This window comes from Geotrypetes seraphini, chromosome 14, assembly GCF_902459505.1.
Source record: "Geotrypetes seraphini chromosome 14, aGeoSer1.1, whole genome shotgun sequence".
Classification (NCBI taxonomy): domain Eukaryota; kingdom Metazoa; phylum Chordata; class Amphibia; order Gymnophiona; family Dermophiidae; genus Geotrypetes; species Geotrypetes seraphini.
The window spans coordinates 23,619,557-23,643,880 of NC_047097.1; the positions used below are offsets into that span (position 1 = coordinate 23,619,557).

At 41.7% G+C, this 24,324-nt stretch overlaps 1 protein-coding gene across 1 annotated transcript in view; it reads left to right on the forward strand.

The window, feature by feature from the left end:
• Positions 1–24,324, forward strand: part of USP50 (ubiquitin specific peptidase 50) — a 45,861-nt gene that overhangs the window by 16,442 nt on the left and 5,095 nt on the right. Inside the window, exons 3-7 of the mRNA XM_033920776.1 lie at positions 1,393–1,590; positions 7,084–7,279; positions 12,194–12,397; positions 14,877–15,019; positions 20,228–20,360. Coding sequence (XP_033776667.1) covers positions 1,393–1,590; positions 7,084–7,279; positions 12,194–12,397; positions 14,877–15,019; positions 20,228–20,360 — 874 coding nt within the window. The remainder of the gene's footprint in view (positions 1–1,392; positions 1,591–7,083; positions 7,280–12,193; positions 12,398–14,876; positions 15,020–20,227; positions 20,361–24,324) is intronic.

Sequence of the window (24,324 nt, forward strand, 5' to 3'; positions counted from 1 at the left end):
ATTCTCAAACTCGCGGCCCATGGGTCGCATGCGACCCACCAGGTACTATTTTGAGGCCCTCGTCCACTCCACAAGTGTCCGGCGGTCGCATCTGGTGGTCGCTGTAACCTAATGAAACACTTTCCTGCTTCTGCACGCGATTGTGAGGTGGAGTCCAATCGCGTGCAGACGCAGGAAAGCGCTAGCAGTGAAGCGGGCATGTTCCAGAACGTGCAGCTTGGAGCAATGGTTGGAGGCAGCGTGTGTCCGGCGCTGGAGGAGGCGAGAGCCGTTGATATTTTTTCACTTTCTGCATGTTGCACTGCTTTCAGCTGTGTATAGCTGAAATTAAGGAAAGATTTATAAACCATATTATAGTTTATATTATATTATTATTATATTATAATATAATTATATTATAGTTTATAAATCTTTCCTTAATTGCTTCTGATAATCCACATTTTGGATTTAGCGCGCTTTAGTAAAAGGACCCCCTAACTTTTTTCTGCGGCCCTCCAAGTACCTACAAATCCAAAATGTGGCCTTGCAAAGGGTTTGAGTTTGAGACCGCTGTGCATGCAAAATCCAGAGGGTGCAACTACAAGGTGGGCATGAACCTAGGAGGGGCATGGGCGGGTCGGGGGCGGGCCTAGCCCTTATACACATAGGTTATAAGGTACAACAAAATGAGCTGCTTAATATGTTTATTAGCCTATCATAGCCACAACAGATGACTGGTGAGTCTGGTCAAGCCCAACAAAGTGGCCCACAGGCACTCATGCTTTGCTTCAGGTGGTCCAAGAACTGAAAGTACTAATGCAAGAATTAGCCCAAACTGGACACATTCACACATTTTTAGGACCGTTGTGCAAACTGCTCCATGAATTGTTTATATAAAATTTCTGCGAATTAGCAATCGGAAGTATACTGTGCCCATTTGCATTCTGAAGATCCATACAAAAATTCAGCAGTTTGCACAACGGTCCTAAAAAAAGTGAATGTTTCCAGTTTGGGATATCTCTTGCATTAGTACTTTCAGTTATTGAATCTATATATTAAGTACTAAGCTGAGTGGCCTTAAGTTTGTTTGGCTTTTGCTTCAGGTGTTACCACTATGACTACATTTGCGACATCATACTTGTGTGGTAATAATCATTGAAATCAGTGGCCTTGCACAGCACACCTTAATTAATAAAGAAGAAATAAGAGGCTATGCTGCAATTAGAACTGAAACACTTCAGGTAATGCTGTTATCCTTTCCTCTTGGGTGACCAAGTCATTCAGCGGTTGGCCGCGCACCATATATTGTGATGGGCAGGTAAAGCACTGGCTGTTGTGTGTTTGCTGCTTCTGAATCAGTTGTGTGAGGTGTTGCAAGCCACAGTGCGCTTTCATGTGTTTTTGGTAATGCAGCTCAGAAAGTTCAGGCCTCGACTATGGCGGCAGTTCCAGGCAAGAAGGTGGATACAGCCAAACGAAGAACCGAGGTATTACTGGCCTCTTCAACTTGGGAAACACTTGTTACATGAACGCTGTCTTACAATGCCTTTGCAGCACAACCCCTCTGGTGGAATATTTTATTTCTGGAAGCTATCACACCGCTATTGTTAGGTAAGTGGCATGCACCTATTGGAAAGTAAGAGGTTGATATTCAGTACTATTTAACCAGGTGGGAGGTAAGAGACCAAAAGGCTTGCTCTTCTGAAATAGGCTGTGAAAACTGTTTATAGCTACTCTGCATGCCATTTTAGATTTTTAAATTTGTCATTTTTCAATTTGTATTTCTTATATTTTCATTACTTTTTATTCTTTAATTTTTTTTAGGGCTGAATTTTGGTCAAAATTCATAATTGCTATTAATCGCATAATTAAAGTTGTGTTATCTATTTGATTTTGAGCAGTGGAAGAGCTGCAGTGAGAGAAAAATAAATAATCATGTGATAAATCGCGATTAAAATTTTAATCAAAATGTAGTAGCCCTAATCCTTGCAGGCTTAATCTTTGGACCAGGTAAAGTTCTGGACAAGGACAACGCTACCCAACAAATAAGATGGATTAGATAGCCAAACTAATAGCCAAAGCTGAAAAGAAAATATGGCTTCTAATGACGAATAAAAGGCGTTTAGCATATATGAGAGGAAAAAGAATCTCAGAAACCTGCTCGGAAACTGATAAAATACTAAAAGATTTGAGTCTGAGGCTTTTCAGTTCCAGATTTTGAGCACCGATCCTGTAAAAAGGCCTCTCATATTCTCAAACACCCTATTTTGTGCATGTTAACTTATATTTGTAATTATCAGTGATTTTTAATCATTTTTATATGTATAATTTCCACGTAGCTATCTTCAGCTGTATTCATGAAACCCTTAGATATGTAGTGAATGAAGTTTTCCTGGAATGTAATCAGATGCACATTGACTGGTTACAGCTGACATAAAAAATTATACTAAAGAGCCTCCAAACCTATCTCAAAGTTTTGTTTCATCAGTCCAATCCAGACGGTGCCCGTTTCGCCAAACTTATGTCGGCTTCTTCCGGGGATACATGCAGGACTGAATTATACAGGGCTGGCTCAAAAGGATTTTTTATAACGTCAGCTCTGAATGCCAGAGATGTATGCTTTCAATGGCGTCTATAAGTTAACATGCACAAAATATAGGGTGTTTGAGAATATGAGAGGGTTTTTTGACAGGATCAGTGATTGAAATCTGGAACTGATAAAGTCTCAGACTTAAATCTTTTAGTGTTTCATCCGTTTCTGAGCAGGTTTCTGAGATCCTTTTTCCTCTCATATACAACTGCTGTAAACTCCTTTGTTATTAGAAGCCATATTTTCTTTTCAGCTCTGGACAAGGACGCCAGCGATTAAGGGTGCCAAAATAGCCAGCCTATGACCTCACCTGCTCCACAGGTTAAGCCTTTCTTGCTCACTTCTCTCACACTCCTGCAGCCCTGTAAGGTTTACGTTGGTTGCAGGTGGCAGCAGAACGACAGGCTGCCTTCGGCCAGCCCCTGGGTCTTCGCTCTGCCGTGTTCTGCCTCCACTGCTGCAATTTCCTATGGGTGGGACCCGGCAAATGGAAGACTCAGGGGCTGGCCAAAGGCAGCCTGTCGAGTTGCTGTTGCTGGTAACCGACATAGAGGACCATGGGGGATTGAGAGTGAAGAGGGAGCAACGCCAGACCCATGGGGAAGGGGACAGAAGGCAAAAAAAGAGACTAGTGGAGAGCGATGCCAGCCCGAGGAAAGGAGACATAACAAATCCATGGAGGAGGGATGCTGGAAGTGATGCAATTGGGGGGGGGGGAGGGGGTGTTTGCCGCCAAAGCAAGTTGGCTCAGAGCCACTGGGAGCCGCGCTGAATGTCCCGCACTGCTCCTGATGCTCATAGAGTTTAGTAAAAGGGGGGATAGTTAATTAATGCTTTTTGGCTGTTTATGGCATGTATAGTTATAGTTACTTAGTGTTTCTCAGACGATCTCTATTTTACTATAACTCGATCATTGTACCACTTGCTTTCCAAATACGTCTTGTCCATATTTGTCTCAATTATACTACACTTCTCCCTCCGTATTCACTGTGATAGGGGATTAACAGAACCGCAAATACAGAAAAACCGCAAATAACTTTTTCATATGTTATTTGCTGTTTTCTATTAAAAACCTTCGTGAATATGGTGAAACCACAAATAACATGGTGGGAGACCTGGCCTGTTCCTGAAGGAGAGGCAAAACATGATGAAGAAAGTGCTGGAAATCAGCGATTTTCTCTGTAAACGCTTGGAATCAGCGATTTCTCTAAGCAAGCTGATGTAATTTGGGGGGAGGAGCCAGCAAGCTAAAAACAGTGAATAATCAAAACCGCAATTGCTGAAACCATGAATACGGAGGGAGAAGTGTATATGTACTCATGTAACCCATTCTGGGCTCTTTTGGGAGGATGGGCTAAATAAATAAATAAATGGAATTGATTCCATTACAAGCAGGAAGACCAGGTCATATTGTACGGAAGCAATTCTAGCTTCAATTTCCCTCATCAAAGACAATTAGATCATTTGTTCAATGGAAGGCATCCTTCTTGTATCAGGCTCCTTTCATTTGGAATGATCTTCCTATTTTAATAAGATCAGTAGGTCAATATATTGTTTTTAGAAAACTTTTAAAGATTCTTGTTTAAAATTTTATCTTGAAATTTATCTTCTACTGTGAACCTGTTGAGGCATAGAGGGACTCAGAAATTACTAGATTAGACTAATGTTCTATTTGAATATTTGTCATTGCATTATGTTTAACTGGGTTTGTTCCCAGTAATAGAAATATATTGTTATCCACCATGAACTCGTAAGGGCTGTGGCGGAATATCAGTTAGAATGTACACTTCTCCCTTTGTATTCGCTGTGATAGGGGATTAACAGTCCCGCGAATACAGAAAAACCGCTAATAACTTTTTCATATGTTATTTGTTGTTTTCTATTTAAAAAAACATTGTGAATATGGTGAAACCACAATTAACATGGTGGGAGACCTGGTCTGTTCCTGAAGGAGAGGCAAAACACAGTGAAGAAAGTGCTGGGAATCAGTAATTTTCTTTTTAAAAGCTTGAAATTGGTGATTTCTCTATGCAAGTTGACGTAATGGGGGGGAGCCAGCCAGCTAAAACCCGTGAATAATTGAAACCACGATTGCTGAAACCGCGAATAAGGAGGGATAAGTGTAATGTAATGTAACAATGATAGTTTGGACAAATTAGTTAAAAGATTTGCAAAACCTTTAAATATTGGACTAATGAAGTTTAGTGGCTGTGAGCTCACAGTTGAATGTTTTGTATTGTGATTGCCAATTCTGAAAGTCCACTGCAAAAAAGTGTCACTACTTGCTGGTTATTATTTTGCGGCATGTGTTTGGATTTTAATATTTGGATGCAACCTAACTGTTTATAATGGTTTGACTGAGATTATGGGATTTATCGTGAACTGAATATCAGCCGGCATCCACACAAATTCTGGATTGCTGTCTGATGCTCCAGTCCCCCTAGATCCAATGCCTCCCTGCCCAATTCACCTTCCAAGCCTTTTCTGATATCCCACACCTAGGATTTAATCTCCCTGATTCTTCCATGCACTCCCCCTCTAAACATCTTCTACCCCTGGGACTTTATCCAGAAGTGATTTCTGGTAGTCTAGTGGGGTGGATCTGGAACTATCCTCTTCTGCTCCTGCTTTATCAGCTCAAGGTTCAAAATGGCAGCTCGGAATCATAGCAGTAGTTTCATAGTACTACCACTAAGGGGGGGGGGGGAGTCACAGTCAACCTTCCATATAAGGGCAATTTATCCAGTGTGACGAAACATGTTGTGCATTTATCAAAAATAGAAATTGGTGTCCAGTTAATTTTGTGAGCAGTGGTTGTATGCCGATATCAAAGATTAAAATTTTCTACCACTATGGACCACAAATCACTGAAGGACAAACTCCAACCGTGAGACAAACGTCTCTTTTTAGTGAGTCCGTGTTATTCTCATTGGCCCAGTACAAAAAACAATCCACAGGAGAAAACACCCTCCTCTGGTCGAAAATGATTTTAAATCAATACGGTCTACGATCCACTGTGCTCAAAAATTCAAAAAATAATAAAGTGGAGCAACAAAACGACCTTTCAAACATTGAAGAGAAGATAATCAAAAAATATCACTTAGCTGCACTTTCTCTTCGCAGCGTTTCACTCCAATCAAACGATGATTGTAATCCAAGCGGGTAAGAGTTCCATTCACAATCTTATTCTTTCTCTTCTTAATTCTCAACAAGAGACTTTGGCCAACAGGCCTTGTTTCGCAAAAGCTGCAACAGGAGAAAAAAAGGTCAAGCTAACTTCACACCGCATTATTTATTTTTTTAAGGAGTTTGGTTATACGTTACCATTATAAAGTCATTGGGCAGGAGAAATGCACAATATAAGTGTGCAGTCATCAACCTTTTGGTTTTATGCAAAACATTACCCTTAATGCAAAATATGCATTTATGGCAGATTAATATTTCAAAACCACTAAGAAAACACACTCCACAAAAACAAAATCAGACTCAAAACACCAATGAAATTTATGCTAAAAATGAAAGAAAAATCCTCAGTATTGGGTGAGTCACATGACCCTACCTCCTCCCCATCATCGGCATAAAAAGCTTTCGTATAAACATAATTTCAATGTGATGTGAAAAAATTTCAGTGAAAACAATCTACTGACAAAATACGCTATTGTAGTATGCAGAATCAAATCAAGGGGTGGGTCGACGATCATTTTGTGGCATACTGCCACTGCCTCAGGACCACAGAATCTGACACTCGCACCAATAATTGAGCAGTAAATTCTCTGCTTCTCTGGTCCTGAGGCAGTGGCTGTACGCCATGATACCATCGTTGTCAGGTTCTGTGGTCCTGAGGCAGTGGCAGCATGCCACAAAACCATCGTTGTCAGGTTCTGTGGTCCTGAGGCAGTCACAGCACACCATGATACCATTGTTGTCAGGTTCTGTGGTCTCGAGGCAGTGGCAGCACGCCACAAAACCATCGTTGTCAGGTTCTGTGGTCCTGAGGCAGTATGCCACAAAACCATCGTTGTCAGGTTCTGTGGTCCTGAGGCAGTATGCCACAAAACCATCGTTGTCAGGTTCTGTGGTCCTGAGGCAGTGGCAGTACACCACAAAACGATCGTTGACCCATCCCTTGATTTGATCCTGCATACTGCAATAGCCTATTTTGTCAGTAGATTGTTTTCACTGAAATTTTTTCACATCACATTGAAATTATGTTTATATGAAAGCTTTTTATGCCGATGATGGGGAGGAGGTAGGGTCATGTGACTCACCCAATACTGAGGCTTTTTCTTTCATTTTTAGCATAAATTTCATTGGTGTTTTGAGTCTGATTTTCTTTTTGTGGAGTGTTTTTTCTTAGTTGTTGTGACTATCACCTCCACACCTCACAGTTTCGTATTATTATTTTTACAGATTAATATTTCAGTGCATCCATTTTGATTAAGATAGAAAACGATGCTGATAATGATGAAATTCTTATACAACTAAACTTGTATATTTTGGTTTTATCCTTTAAGGGGCAGGGGTGAGCTTGCTAATAATTTTGCCCATTTAATGGAAAATATGTGGTTTGGCGATTATAACTATATATCACCTGAAGCCTTTCAGCTGGCTGTTAGCAAGCTCCATCCGCCTTTTGGAAGGAAAATTCAACACGATGCTCAGGAATTGCTCATCTATGTGCTGAATGGACTGCACGAGGAGCTGGGAAAGGTGAGCACCTAGCTGGTTCTGTTGAAACCGGACTGAACACATATAAGGCACGTGGGTCTATTCTAAGTTATTATCAGAAGTCACGTGCTTGGGACATATAATAGAACAAGTCCAGAGGCACAGCAGCGACACGCTATACTGTCCGGCTGATTTCAGCGCTATCTAACCAATTAGAAACAGCGCAGACCGGATAAAGAGTGCTTAACTGGTTAAATACAAATAGCGCGAGATAAACGGTTATCTCTGCTGAATATCTGCGGTTAGTGGTTATAAGTTAACTGGCTAGATCACATGATAACTGCCAAATTTCAGTTTTGTGGGCCTGATTCTCAAAACGGTGTCCCAAATGTAGGCATCCTACTGCCATCTAATGGACCAATAGCGATTCGTGTTTGCTTCTTTTTAAATCAATGTGGTGAATGACACCTACAATGTAGACATCGTTCACACATGTATGGAGGCGTCTAGGCACACCTATGGTGCCTAAGTCTGGTGTAGGCATGGCTTAAATCAGAAGTGGCCTTAGGCGTCTGTAGACGTGCCTAGGCGCTTCTGTAGGCAAGAGTCAGATGTCTTAATTTTAGGCCTGTAAAAACACTGGCCTACATTTAAGGCGTCTGCATAAAAATGAGATGCAATTCTGGACGTGGCGCCTACCAGTGATTAACAGGCGGTAGGCGCCCATTTTGCAGGTGGCGCTTCCAAAAATCAGGCCCTGAATGGTTAAGTTTAGTGGCCAAATCGGACCACGTGCATAGCAGCGCTATTTTTGGCCGCTATAAACTTAACCTGCCAATGCTGAATATTGACTTACCTTTACAAAGCCACGCTAGCGTTTTTAGCGTCAGCCACTGCAGTAACAGCTCTGACGCTCATAGAATTCCTATTAGCGTCCAAGCTGTTACCGCCGCAGCCAGCGCTAAAAACGCTAGCACAGCTTTGCAAAGGAGGGGGGGGTTAACTTTTTCAAACCCAAACCTCTCCCCAGATATTCAATGCTGGCCATCAAAAATGGTCCAGCATTGAATATCCGCAGTCAGCGCCAACTGCAAGAGTTATCCGGGCTGCCTCCCAGCGGCTGAATATTGAGCCCTGTATCTTTATGCTTCCCCCTCTGCCATTCCAAAATTATGAAACAATGGGTTCGATATTCAGCTGGCGTTGGCAGCATTAAAACCAGAAATTCAATACTGGGCCATGTCCAGGCACCGTCATTGAATTTCTGGGCTTCTAGAGCAGACTAATGCATAGCCGGTTAAGTGCAATATTCAGCATGAAGATAGAACATAAGAACATAAGAAGTTGCCTCCGCTGGGTCAGACCAGAGGTCCATCGGGCCCAGCAGTCCGCACCCGAAGTGGCCCATCGGGCCTATAGCCTGTAAGGTGATCCTTATCTAAGCCCTATAATCCCTCTTTTTTTTTTTTTTTCTATACTCTTTCTATAACCTATCTCCACCTCTATCTGTATCCCTCAATCCCCCTGTCCTTCAGGAATTTATCCAGTCCTTCCTTGAAACCCTGTAGGACTGACTTTTATCCGGTCCTATTTATGTAGTTAACCTGGCTCATTAATTGGTGAATATCAGCACTGTCTCCACCCCTAGAACACTCCCCAAATAGACAGTTTTTAGTTTGATGCTAACGGGTTAAGGGCCGCTGAAAATTAGCTGTTAGCTCTGAACAGACAATTTAACCTGCCAGAAGCCGTTTCTGGCCAGTTAAATTGCTCAGAATGTATCAACCCCAGTATTGCTACAAGACTTATTTATTATAATGACGATAGCAATACCTGTATTAGATAAATTCCCTGATAAACTTTCATGGTTCTTGTGTTGGCAAAATACCCAAGGGGAAAAGTAAGTTACGGGGACCAACCAAGATGGTGGCATGAAAAGAGCAGTGTGAGTTTGCTCAGTATGTGTCTCTCTCTTTTTCTTTTTTTTTTAATTCCCAGATAACATTTTCACTGTTCTTATGTTTGCAAGATGTCCCAGAGGAAAAGTAAGTTACGAGGGTCCTCTTCCATTCCCTCCTCAGAACTTACTGTCATCGTTGAATTATCTCAACCCAGAACCCCTTTCTAAATGCACAGTTGCTAACAAGGCTGATTTTTTTTTTTTAGTACATTTCAAACAAGGAAACACTGTCTTTTTTAAATTTATTTATATTTTCACAATAACTTTCAAGCATAATACACTTGTACAGAAAGGTAGATTGAGCAAATATTTTCAAATTTTTTATACATCAAACTAAGAGCTCCTTTCACAAAGGTGCGCTAGTGTTTTAAGCTTACACGCAGGATTAGCGCGTGCTAGCCGAAAAATTACCTCCCGCTTAAAAGGAGGCGGTAGCAGCTAGCGCGTGCGGCATTTTAGCGTGCGCTAAAACCGCTAGTGTGCCTTTGTAAAAGGAACCCTAAAGAAGAAACTAAACTGTATGCTAAATCTACCTCAAGTCCACAATTAGAGATCCAAGATTTACATCAGAGTGATTTCAAAGAAAGCAAAGGTTAACAATCCTATCTAGAATTAAAGCTTAACTACTGAGTAGGGGAATCTTACACTTTCAAATATGATGGTAATAATATTACACTTCTCTCTCAAGGCGTTTAAGGGATATGAAACTGGATAACTCTGAGGGTTCTAAGAAAACATATTTTAAAGACCTATATCTAATCACACACTTGCAGGGAAATCTCAAGTAGAAAGCACCTCCTATCTCAGTCACTGCTGGTCTCAAGATCAAAAACTGGCGTCTCCTTTTTTGTGTCTCTCTCGAGACGTCTGGAAACATCTGGATTTTATGTCCCAAAAATTCCTTAGATCTATTCTTAAAGAACATCCTTAAAATCCATTCTTTATCCGGTTGTATAACTACCGTCAGCAAAAGTGTAGCTGGAGAAGCAATAGAAGCATCAGATGTCTCCAATAAGTTGGATAACAAGAATACACAAACTAGGTTGGCATGTTCAAAGGTAATTGGTTTTTCTGAAATACCTCAGCCCCACCACTTCACCGCTATGTTTACTTCAAAAAAGACTTTACTGCCGGTTCCCTAAGGATTGTTCTTTTTGCTTTCATATAGGGAGACCCTTGAGACAGCACTATTCGTGCGAAACATGTCCTTGTGAGTCGGATGACAACGGCGGCCTCGGGAGACCCTTGAGACAGCACTATTCGTGCGAAACATGTCGGGTCAGACTCCCAGGTCCAGCTGTGTGTAAAAGCTAAGTATATGTATTACACTATTTTAGTTGATAAAAATATACTACTTTAGTTTATAAAAATAGTAATAATATTGTAAAATTGACACAGCGTTTAGAAAATCAATACCTATGATGAGTTACTACGTAAACCTCCCGCTTTTTTGAAGTAAACATAGCGGTGGAGTGGTGGGGCTGAGGTATTTCAGAAAAACCAATTACCTTTGAACATGCCAACCTAGTTTGTGTATTCTTGTTATCATTGAAGAGGGTTGGTGTTAAAATTAATAACAAACACACTGGTATTGAACTAAATCCAATAAGTTGGAGACATCTAATGGGGTCTCTCGTAGATTTTCATTCCCAGGTTTTTCTTGATCTGTTCTCTGTGGTAAATGGTAAACTCTTAGAAGGGGAGGCATAGATTGTTCCGGAATATGCAAAATTTCTTTAAAGAACCTTTTTACCATCTCTATTGGGGTGACCACAGGTATCTTAGGAAAATGTAATATACGTAAATTATTAGCTCTACCCAAATTTTCTAAAACTTCCAATTTTTTCCTTAGAAGAGTATTATCTATTATCAGGGCTTCTTGAATTTTTTCCCCGAAGTCACTTCCGTGGAAACTTTTAATAAATCAGTTTTAAGTGTTATAGTATCTTGTTCTAAGTTAGAAAGTTCTTTTGCTTGTTCATTTAATCTCTCTCCTTGTTTGTTGACTTGTGGCACAATTGAGTTCCCAAGTTTTATTACCAAAGTGCATCCAGAGTAACTTCTGGGGGTTTAGTTGCCATTGAAAAAGATGGGGAACTCTCAGCTCCTAAGCATACCTCTTGACTGCCTTGATCCGTCTCCACTGAAAGTCCTTCCTCAGGCAGTCTCTCAGGGGAAACACACTGTCCCTTCCAGGGATCTCCAGCAAGCCCTCAGCAGCCTCCCGTGGCTCAAACACCGCCTCTTTGGACATGTTGAGCACATGCGGAGAGCTCGTTCTCTGAGGTTGCAGGGGCAGCGGTCTGATGTCGTGACTCAAGGTGGCATCAAGCCCAGGGAGATAAACCGCTGGGTCACTCCCCGCCAGTGTCTCCTGCAGGCGGGTTCCCAACAACTCCGATTCCCTCTGTAGGCATCGCAGCAATTCATCAATGGAGCAGATTGGGGGAACAGCAGGGTGTCGGGAGGCATTACCGACGCTTCTACCCATCCATTTCGGCAAAATTAAAGGAAATTCAAACAAAGGTAAGATCCGCGGTGTCTAGCTCAACAGCAAGCTGTAGCGGCCATCTTGGATCCTGGGTCAATCTTCGGAAACACTGTCTTCTTATCAATTAATACAAACATTCCAAGAGACACCATCTGTCGTCCCCCCCCATCTGGCTTCTTTTCTATTTTACTGAGATCTTCAAGCCTTGTTAAAATTATTACTGACCTTAAGTCTTTGGTTCACAGAGACTTATACTGACCTACATTACAAGCAATTTTCTCTCTTTATTCAGGCATCTCTAGCTCACAAATTAACCCTTGTATTACTTACTAACACTGGAATCCAAATTCATATTCACATCCCTCCCTGTGTCCACTCTTCCTCGTCTCCAGCATGCATTCTCTTGGACAATCGCCTCTCCTTGTTTCCATCATGCTCTCTCAATCAGCCCCTGTCTCCCAATGGGAAACTATTTTTTCTTATGTGTTTTTTCTTTTATTTACAGTCACGCAAGAGAAGAAATTCTGGCAGAAGAGAAAGTAGCAGCTTGCTAAACTGTTGCTCTGACTGGTCAGTCATCAGCCATCTGTTACAGGGACAACTCCGTTACGAGATCACATGTCTTGCCTGTGATAACACTACTTTCAAGACAGAGCTATTCACAGTTCTCTCTCTCCCTATTCCTTCAAGGATCCACTGCTACCTTGAGGTACATCTAAAGCAGTGGTCTCAAACTCAAACCCTTTGCAGGGCCACATTTTGGATTTGTAGGTACTTGGAGGGCCTCAGACAAAAAAGTTAATGTTTTGTTAAAGAAATTTTGCACGAGGTAAAACTCTATAAATCTTTTCTTTTGGCTGTCTTAATTTTAATATTGTCATTTATAGCTAAAGAAACATACACGATCAAGAAACTGTTTTATTTTACTTTTGTGATTATGATAAACATACTGAGGGCCTCAAAATAGTACCTGGTGGGCCGCATGTGGCCCCCGGGGCACAAGTTTGAGACTACTGATCTAAAGCTTATTAGCCATTTGGTCATTATTTTGTAATTTTTTTTTCCTCTTCTCTTTAAAAGTCTTTATTGAATTTCATAAAATATAATAACTTGATATAACAATTAATCTAATGACCTTTAAGCCCCCCCCCTATCAAAATTGTAAAAGTAGATGAATTGGGAGTACAGACCAGAAAGAAAAGTCAATTAGCATGTATTCCACAATAGTCATCTAAAAAGAGTCCAAACCCTCTTAAAATATCAAAACTGAACATCACCTAACAGCAGCCATGGCTTCATATTTATGCGTAAGACAGACTCCTGCCCACCATGCAGGAAAAGAAAAAACTGCACTATTTTTTCATAATAAAACATGCTGAATTTGGCCTTTTTAAAAAAAAATAAATTCAATAAGATAGCAAAACACAAAATGACAGTTTCATAAGTCAGCTCTCTACAAAATCCAAAGATTTCTTGCATTCGTTGCCGGGCTTCATCCCAGCATGGCATCCACTAAAAAGGTTGGCTCATAAATCTAGGCACTTACCCCAGATTCTCACATTAACACAACAAATAATTAGTTAATGGGCTTCAATGATTTAATTATGGGAGATGCCAAGCACTTAGCATTATGATTTGGGTGCAGATCTGGCTATGCGCCATTCTGTAACAGCAGGCACCTAAATTGGATTGTATGCAAATCAGTAAGGGGCGTGGCCAAGGGACAGAGGTGTAGTGGGCCACAGGTGTCAAAGTCGGTCCTCGAGAGCTGCAATCCAGTCAGGTTTTCAGGATTTCCCCAATGAAAATGTATTGAAAGCAGTGCATACAAATAGATCTCAAATATCCATTGGGGAAATCCTGAAAACCCGACTGGATTGTGGCCCTCGAGGACCGACTTTGACACCCCAGCCAGACAGTCAATTTTAGGCAGGCACAAAAGTTTCTGTGCAGCTGCCCAGCTTCTCTCTTTCCCTCCCTTCTCACCCCCTCTCAACCTGTGCAGTAGCCACTTTTTCCCTCCCTATCCACCCTCCCAGCCCACGCAGCATTTCTTATGCATTTTTCTCCAGGTTGTCAGCAGCAGTTCCTATATTCTGCCGGCAGCTGATCCGGAAGCCTTCCTCTGATACAAAATGCAAACGCGTCAGAGGGAAGGCTTTCAGGACAGCCACCTGCAGTATGTAGGAACTGCTGCCAGTGACTTGGAAATAGGTTATCCAAAGTCCTCTGCTGCTGGTTGGGCAGACCTGAGCCCAAACTGGGTGGGCCAGGCCCACTAAGGCTCATGCCGTGGCTAAGCGCCTCTGCCATGGGAGGGGCATGGGCAGGTCAGAGGTTGTCACAAAAGATGTGCACGGTGTTACAGAATAGCGGGGATCTGTTCCCAATTTGCGCATCTGGATTCATACCAGGTTACATCCTCATGTCCAAAGCTGAGTGCCAAATCCAGTGTTATTCTATAAAGAGTGCACATCCCAAAGCACTTTTTATAGAACAGCATTAATCCACATAGCTCTCTGAGTGATAAGAGTAGGTAACTGGAAAGCAGAAAAGAGGTCACAGGTTCAAAACCCATTTTAGCTTTTAATTCTTTCTTTCTTTCTTTTTAATTGTGAGGCCTCCAGGGACAGAAAAATGCATACTATGGCTTCCCTTACTCTCTCCAGTGGAGAACAGCTCAATCGGTGCACTCACAGTAGAGGAGTGGCCTAGTGGATGAGCTGCTGAGGTTGGGTAGAGAAAGACAGAGTGACCGAATTTGTCACTGTCTCCGTGGATAACCATGGGAAACCATTCCGTGTCAGTCATTCTTAGTGTCTAGCTCAACCTCAGGCTTGAGGGTCAGTGGCTGTGCCCATTCCTCCCTCCTTAAAGAATGACAGGGGAATGGTTTCCCGTGGTTACCTGCAGGGATGGGGACAATGACAAATTTTATCACTGTGTCTTTCTCTAGAAGTTCAGCCCTTGCCTGTTCCTTGTGACTCAGGGCAAGTCACTTAACCTTTCATTACTCCAGGTAGCATAGATTGATTGGAAGCCTATAGAGACAGATAAGAAAAAACAGTACCTACTGCTTTGGATGAATCTCTTCATGAAAAGGTAGTGAATAAATCCCAGATAGGGCAGAATAATTGGAATTAAAGTAACAGTAAGACCTTCTTCCTTTTAATATTTGTACTTGGCAGGAATGTCTTCAAAGTTTCTTCCAACAAGACACTCTAACTTGGGGCAACAAAATGCACTGTTCTTTCTGTGAAACAAAGCAAGACACATCAGTAAAGTCCAGCATCTACTCAGCACCGAAAATCCTAATATTACACTTAAAAAGGTACTGCACGGTTTACAGTATATTTTCTTTGGTCTGATTTAAGATATGTAAATGATTGCTTTAAATAGAGGTTGGTAAGCTGCCACCACATCCTTTCTGATGTAGAAACCCTTGTGGCTATTTGTAGATAATCGGATGTGAGGTGGTGTTTTAAGAGAAAATTACTCTACATGTTTTCTCAACACAGTTTATGTCTTAACAAGTTTTAGTGATTGTAAAATAATTTAATGCACTTTAACAATGCTAATTAATGCACGCTCAATTGATTTGTGAATGTTAAAAAGTTCTGTGCCATTAAGATGAATGTAGAAAAACAAACTGAAAATTTACCTCAAAATCATGGAAAAAGAACCAAACAGTAAAGAGATGCAATCTCTGCAGACTCCTAATACAGGGAGCAGTTTTATAAAGCATTTTCCACATATGTTAAGATCGGAGCATCAATGATATCTGTGGCTGGTATAGAATTATGGAATGCCCTGCAATTCTGTATTGGGAGGATTTAAGAAAATGCTGAAAACGCAATTATTTGCCTTCCTATGCTAATGCTTATTCCTCTGATAATAGCCTCTTTAGATTTCCCTGTCAGGAATTTTATGAGTGTCGGTGCTTTTAATGCAGCAACCAGCGATAAAAAAATATCCTTATGCGGCAAGGGGACCTTAGCTGGGTAATGCTCTCAGTCACAGCCTCTCAAATTTGGAATCTATTACCGCCCCAGTTGAGGGAAGAAAAAAACCCTAGATAAATTCAAAGGAAAATGAAAAAGCCACCTCTTTAGGGATGCCTTTGAATAAGAACCCTTCTGAGTTCAATTTGACTTTGAACCTCAATTCACGCAGGGCTTTCTCTTTGTAAAGTTATTCCCTTATGTTTCACTCCTTCATTCTCTTTCCTATATCAATTGTAGTTCTTTCCAATTTCCTTTCGTTTTACAGTCTCCCTTTGTCCGAAGTAAGTCATTGTCTCCCAAACAAACTGTCTGTCTTCCCCATTTTATTATACATCGCTTTGAAATTCTGAAAAAGTGGGTTTATCAAATTTTTAAATAAACTTGAACGGTTCGAGATTGTTTTATCAAATCATAATAGATTGGAAACAGCTAGGCACTATCAGAGTATTCTGGAGCTCCTCCATAGTAACGTATTAAATGAAGGTCCATCCAGTTGCCCATCAGTTATACAAGGGGTAGGGAACTCCGGTCCTCGAGAGCCGTATTCCAGTTAAGTTTCCAGGATTTCCCCAATGAATATGCATTGAAAGCAGTACATGCACATAGATCTCATGCATATTCATTGGGGAAATCCTGAAAACCCGACTGGAATACACTCTCGAGGACCGGAGTTTCCTACCCCTGAGTTATACCCATTAAAAAATGCATGATTAGATTAACTTGTTTCTTTGATATTTCTGGGCCGTAGTCTGTAAAGTCTCATATTGTCCTGGGTCAGTGGTTCCCAACCCTGTCCTGGAGGACCACCAGGCCAATCGGGTTTTCAGGCTAGCCCTAATGAATATGCATGAGAGAGATTTGCATATAATGGAAGTGACAGGCATGCAAATCTGCTCATGCATATTCATTAGGGCTAGCCTGAAAACCCGATTGGCCTGATGGTTGGGGACCACTGTCCTAGGTTCAAAATATAAACAAAAATAAATGCACAACTTAAAAATGCATAATGCAAAAGTACCTGCACTTTTTTTTTTTTTTACCTCTTCGGAGTAAGTGTAAACTTCTGCATTAACACAGGTGGGTGCAATTGGGACTGAATCTAGGTGCCTTTTTGGACTTCTCAAATAGGTGTTGTGTAGTAAATCGACCAAAACAACAAGAAACAAAGATAACAACAAAGACTGTTGCCAAAAAAACATCCATGTAAATTATGTTGTTAGTCGGTGCTTTAATCAAAATTTTAATTTCTGTAAATAATACACACTGACAAAATCAAACAAGATAATCAAAAATGGGGAGAGAAAAGAAAAAAGACTTCAACTCTGGTGGCAAACAGTCAAAGCAATCCAACAAAAAAGCACAAAGGCCCTCAATGAACATGGATGTTTTATTGACCCAACACGAGCCGTGTTTCGGCGTACAGCCCCCTGCAAAATACGATGACCTTCAGCGATCGGAATCAGTCCTAAAGCCCGAGCAATTTCGAAGTCCTGTGTTGCTTCAGCAGGAAAGTGAACGTGAAGCAACACAGGACTACGAGATTGCTCGTTTGCCGACTGCTGATGCAGGCATTGTACGCTAAAACACGGCTCGTGTTGGGTCAATAAAGTCAAGTCCCTGTTCATTGAGGCCCTATGGGGGGGGGGGTTTGCTGTATTGTGTTTGGTGTGCTCAAACACTCAAAGCAAACCAGGTTATATCAAACACAGGGTGGTAATTCTGTAAGCAGTTGTGTAGCTTTAGGTGACAAGAACATGGCATTTTAGTCACTGATGCTCATAGATGGACACTTACCTTCGTTAATAGGGGAATTCTATAAATGGTGCTTAAAATTGCATGTACATATTTGAGCGCATGCACAGTTTGAAGAATAAGCCTATTTACATCAATAATTAGGCACTACAATCAATTACTGGCATTAGCTAGCAATAGTATGTATGCATGCATCTTCCTAAGCGCTATTCTATGAAGGTGAGCGTGAAAATTCTTTAGCGTGTAACTCAAAAGGGGGCATAACCATGGGAAGGGTTTGGACAGGTCAGGGCATTCACTAAAGGTAGGCGCACTGCTATAGATTTGGGGGGATCTGTACATAGTTTAGGCCCGGGGATTTACTCCAGGGGCAGTGACGTTGTAAGGGCGGGACAGGGGCAGATTGACCCAGGCGCCATCTTCATGGGGGGCTCCATCGCCATTACCTTTCCTCCTCTCTGTCCCTCCCGTGCACCGCTTGGAACATTCACTGGCACAAGCAGCATCTTCTCTACTTGCTGCTTGAGCCAGCCTCAGTTCCCTTCTGATGTCACTTCCTGGTCGCGGGACCAGGACATGACGTCATAAGGGAGCCGAGGCTAAAGTGAACAGCAAATGTAAGATTCTGCTCCTGCCAGTGAACATTTCAAGAGGTTTGTGGGGGGGTGGGAGGCTGCTCAAGTGGTGGGGTAGAGTAGGGGGTGCTTAAGTGGCAGGGAAGAGTAGGGGGTGCATGGCTCAGTGATGTGGGGCACTCGCCCCCCAGGTGCTAACCTCCCTCGCTACACCACCGCTCCAGGATGCAGCTGATGTAAATGCCTAAAAGTTGGGCACAGAAACCACCATCCAAATCAACATGCCAATTAGAGAATAACACTCAGCAAGCATGTTTTTTGGCACCCAAATTGGGGTGTCATATAGGGCTAAATTCAATAAATAACCATTTTCTATCTACACAGTATCCTATAGGTATGTACCAGTATTCAGTGGAATGTACCTTGCAGATGGCATTCACGCAGATGGAGTTTGAGCAGAGGGCGAGTGGACTTGCATTTAGAAGCCCAGATTATGTAATATTATAATCTACACCTGTTCATCAACACGCTAGGCATGAGCATTTACACCAGCTCTACATGTATGTAAATCATGTGAACACAAAGCAAAACAAAAAAATCCAACAAGTCTGCAGTAAAAGGCGAACACCAAAAACAAGGAAGAAACTGCAGATGGGAATGTACAAGGACAAGAATCTTTATTAAAAAAACCCAAAAACATGTAATTTTGTAATCCTTTAATAATGGCTCTCATATACATAATAATATGGTAATCAAAATTTTCAAAACTCCTTCTGAGCTGATGCGCAGGGCGAGTCTAGCAGCTGGACTCACCCTGTGCATCAGCACGGAAGGAGAATTTTCGCATCAGATTTGAACATTTTGACGACCATATTACTACGTTGTTTTCTCATTACTCTCTACATGTGATACACTGAACATCCCGGACCCCTGAGGAAGGAGTGTTTCTCTGAAACACGGACCATGTAGGGTCCGTATTCCATGTATATGAGAGCCATTTTCAAAGGATTACAAATTTATATGATTCAATCATGTGAACACAACATCCTGGATGTAAAATGATGGACTTCAGATAGAAGGGACCCGCCAGTCTAGACTGGTGGGTGCATATCATTATATGAGCCTTGGCACCGAAAGAGCAGGGGAGAGTAATGGGGGGGGACGGGTGGGAGAAATAGGTTAGGGATGGGAGGGGATGGTAATGAGAGGAGGGTGTGGGTTGGATGATGAGATTTTATTAGGGCACAAAGGAAAGACTGAGCACTGTAAAGTGACTGGTAAAAGATGGAGAGGCTGGTGATTGGCAGGGAGAGAGAGAGAGAGAGGAATTTTTGATGGGTAGAAAGGCATTCTGGTAGTGGGTAGAGTGGGTTGGTTGTGTGGAAAGTGGTGCGGGAAAGGTGTTTCCTTCCCACCCAGCCTGGGCTGTTCTTCTTATGTCAGAGGGGGTGAAAAGGGGTATGAACTGTGGATATGAGGGGAGCCTGGGGGTAGGGTAGGGGTGGTTGCAGCAGAGTTCGTCAGTTGTGCAGAATTTGCGTGGATATTGTGTCACAATTTTTTATTTAAAACATTTATAGCCCGCATATCAAACATCTATGCGGATAACACCATTATATACATAGTAAAACTTAAACAAACAAAACCAAGTAGAATGTCACCATACAGTATGAAATTTTAAAAAAAACTTCAGATCAAAAAACTCTAACCACATTATAAAATTCCCAAATCATAATGCGGCTGGGGTCTGAGTTTATGTACAAGTGAAGTTGGAGAGGAGAAAAAGATCACTCATGGGTGTCACCTCTATGAGTTAGAGGTGTGATCTGATGATACCGTGGGTCATGCTATGGTTGAAGTGACAAGGGGTCATTAAGAAGTGTAAGCTATTTTCATCACCGAATAGCTTATGGGAGTTGGGACGTCCCCATTGGGAACTGGGTAATGTTAATGAAGTAAGTTCTGAGTTGTTCACTATGTTAAAGCTGTGGCCAAATATTTATTCCACAAAGTAAGTGTATTTTGTTTTATTTGGAATATGAGACCTATGGGTGGAAAGTGGAGAGGACAGGGTGCTAAGGCTCCAATCCTCTCCACAGTCCACATTCACTGCTTTGCAAGGAGACAAATCGTATGATTTGCTGTTATGAGCAGCTTTATAGTATATTTGGGCATGCACAGTTTTAAGAAATGTTACTTTTTCCTTAGGTTTGAATTTGAAGGCCAGTATAAAAGAAAATTGAGAACAGATGTCACTTTCCCAATAAACAATCTGGATCTTTCTCCCTTTCTTTCACCATCTTTACAAAGATGTCCGAGATACCACTTGTATGCTGTTGTGGTAAGTTTGACAAATGCAATGTGTCTGAAAGAAATAGGGAACCGAACAAATATACATTTACAAGAGGTCACAAAACTTTCTCTATTCTATCCAACTTTAAATTGGGTGACATGAAAGCTAAAGATGTTAGTTGCAGATGATTCTAACTTTCGGGGGGCGTGGCGGCATAGATTTAATGAGGGTTGTAAGGGACATTTTAAAAAAATTATAGATTAACATATGAATAGGTCCAAGCCTGAGATCCTGTTTTCAACAGCGGCCAGTTCCGGTTATAAGTGCCTGCAGGATCTAAGAGTAGATGGATTCCATGCTCTTCATACCCAAGGACAAGCGATGGCTTTCCCTTCGTCTACGTCTCTGAAAAGAGAAGATGGAACTTCTATCTACATGGGTGTAGTCTACAGACCTCCAACTCAATCGCAGCAAATTGATAAGGATCTGATTGTGGATATCCAAAAGTTTGGAAGGAAATAGAAGGTTCTGCTGTTGGGAGATTTCAACCTGCCGGATGCGGACTGGAATGTTCCGTCTGCGGAATCGGAAAGAAGTAGGGAGATTGTGGATGCCTTTCAAGAGGCTCTGCTCAGACAAATGGTGACAGAACCCACAAGGGAAAAAGCGATATTGGATCTGGTCCTCACAAATGGAGAGAGTATCTCTAATGTTCGAGTGGGTGCTCACCTGGGAAGTAGCGATCATCAAACGGTTTGGTTTGATATAATGGCTAAAGTGGAGAGCGGCCGCATGATACTTAAAAGTCCTAGATTTCAAACGTACGGACTTTAATGCAATGGGAGAGTACCTGAAGAAAGAGCTGTTAGGATGGGAGGACATAAGAGAAGTGGAAAGATAGTGGTCTAAGCTGAAAAGAGCGATAAAAATGGCTATGGACCTTTATGTGAAGAAAATCAATAAAAACAAGAGAAAAAGGAAGCCAATATGGTTCTCCAACCTAGTGGCTGAGAAAATAAAGACGAAAGAGTTGGCGTTCGTGAAATATAAAAAACCCAAGAAGAGGAGAGCAGAAAGGACTACAGGGTGAAACTGAAAGAAGCCAAGAGAGAGATACGTCTGGCGAAAGCACAGGCGGAAGAACAAATGGCTAAAAATGTAAAAAAGGGAGACAAAAATTTTTTCAGATATATTAGTGAAAGGAGGAAGATGAAAAATGGAATTGCTAGGCTAAAAGATGCTGGGAACCAATATGTGGAGAGTGATGAGGAGAAAGCAAATGTGCTAAACAAATACTTCTGTTCTGTGTTCACAGAAGAAAATCCTGGAGAAGGACCGAGATTGTCTGGCAAAGATACACGAGAAAATGGAGTAGATTCTGCGCCGTTCACGGAGGAGGGTGTTTATGAGCAACTTGAAAAACTGAAGGTGGACAAAGCGAAGGGACCAGACGGGATCCATCCCAGGATACTAAAGGAGCTCAGAGAGATTCTGGTGAGTCCTATTAAAGACTTGTTCAACAAATCTCTGGAGACGGGAGTGATTCCTGGGGATTGGAGGAGAGCGGTCACAGGGATGAAGCAGGAAACTACAGGCCAGTGAGCCTCACTTCAGTTGTTGGAAAAATAATGGAAGTGTTGCTGAAAGAAAGGATAGTGTACTTCCTTGAATCTAATGGGTTACAGGATCCAAGGCAACATGGCTTTACAAAAGGTAAATTGTGCCAAACAAACCTGATTGAATTTTTAATTGGGTGACCAGAGAGCTGGATCGAGGACATATGCTAGATGTAATTTACTTGGATTTCAGCAAAGCCTTTGATACAGTTCCTCATAGGAGGCTGTTGAACAAACTTGAAGTGCTGAAGTTAGGACCCAAAGTGGTGAACTGGGTCAGAAATTGGCTGACTGACAGACGCCAGAGGGTGGTGGTTAATGGAAGTCGCTCGAAGGAAGAAAAGGTGAGTAGTGGAGTCCCTCAGGGTTCGGTGCTGGGGCCAATCCTGTTCAATATGTTTGTGAGTGACATTGCTGAAGGGTTAGAAGGAAAAGTGTGCCTTTTTGCAGATGATACCAAGATTTGTAACAGAGTAGACACCGAAGAGGGAGTGGAAAATATGAAAAAGGATCTGCAAAAGTTAGAGGAATGGTCTAATGCCTGGCAACTAAAATTCAATGCAAAGAGTAATGCATTTGGGGATTAATAATAGGAAGGAACCGTAAATGCTGGGAGGAGAGAAGCTGATATGCACGGACGGGGAGAGGGACCTTGGGGCGATAGTGTCCGAAGATCTAAAGGCGAAAAAACAGTGTGACAAGGCAGTGGCTGCTGCCAGAAGGATGCTGAGCTGTATAAAGAGAGGCGTAGTCAGTAGAAGGAAGAAGGTGTTGATGCCCCTGTACAGGTCATTGGTAAGGCCCCACTTGGGAGTATTGTGTTCAGTTTTGGAGACCGTATCTGGCGAAGGACATAAGAAGACTTGAGGCGGTCAGAGGAGGGCGACGAAAATGATAGGAGGCTTGTGCCAGAAGACGTATGAGGAGAGACTGGAAGCCCTGAATATGTATACCCTAGAGGAAGGGAGAGACAGGGGAGATATGATTCAGACGTTCAAATACTTGAAGGGTATTAACGTAGAACAAAATCTTTTCCAGAGAAAGGAAAATGGTAAAACCAGAAGACATAATTTGAGGTTGAAGGGTGATAGATTCAGGGGCAATGTTAGGAAATTCTACTTTACGGAGAGGATAGTGGATGCCTGGAATGCGCTCGAGAGAGGTGGTGAAGAGTAAAACTGTGACTGAGTTCAAAGAAGCGTGGGATGAACACAGAGGATTTAGAATCAGAAAATAATATTAAATATTGAACTAAGGCCAGTACTGGGCAGACTTGCACGGTCTGTATATAGCCGTTTGGTGGAGGATGGGCTGGGGAGGGCTTCAATTGCTGGGAGGGTGTAGATGGGCTGAAGTAAGTCTGAACAGAGATTTTGGCAGTTGGATCCCAAGCACAGTACCTGGTAAAGCTTTGGATTCTTGCCCAGAAATAGCTAAGAAGAAAAAATTAAAAAAATTTAAATTGAATCAGGTTGGGCAGACTGGATGGACTATTCGGGTCTTTATCTGCTATCAACTACTATGTTACTTGGTTACATAATATGGGGGAGTGTGTGGCGCAGTGGTTAAAGATACAGCCTCTGCAACTTGGGGTTGTGGGTTCAAACCCACGCTGCTCACATGATCCCTCCATTGCCTCAGGTACATTAGATTGTGAGCTCGCCGGGACAGAGAGGGAAAAATGCTTGAGTACCTGAATAAATTAATGTAAACCATTCTGAGCTCCCTTGGGAGAACAGTATAGAAAATTAAATAAATAAATAATAATGATTTATGGATGGTTTTTTTTTTCAGGAACTTATCCTAGATTTTTTAAACCCAGCTATGTTTATTAAAATATTTCTATACCTTGGATTATTGCAGGTATACATACATTAAATGATGTTGTTTCAAATGGTTCATTGCTTAGTTTTTCACAGCTACAACATAAATTTGGATTAAGAAAATCACAAAATTTTAAGTGGATGCAGTTGAAGCAAGCTATTCAGGAGGGGTTCCCTGAATGGAAATATCTTAATACTCAGTATAGTTTGGAATTCTTATGCTTTCAGGCGGATTTCTTGGGTCACCAAGCCGCACAGTGGTATAAATTGTTGTATGGATATTTGAATAAAAAACAAAAAATCTGGTCTTAGGGATATTTGGAGCATTGAGATCAAGCACCAAATTTCTGCTTCTCAATGGCCACAACTTTGGTCTTGGAGATTAAAAAGTACAAGGTCAGCATCTATGAGACAAACTTGGTTCTTTTTGTTGCAAAGAGCTTTTTGGACCCCAGTTCGTTTACAAAAGTTGGATAGCTCTAGGTCTAATAGATACTGGCATTGTAATTTAGATGCTGGGACTCTAAATCATTTACTTTTTTTCTGTCCCTTTGTTAATGCCTTTTGGAAGTT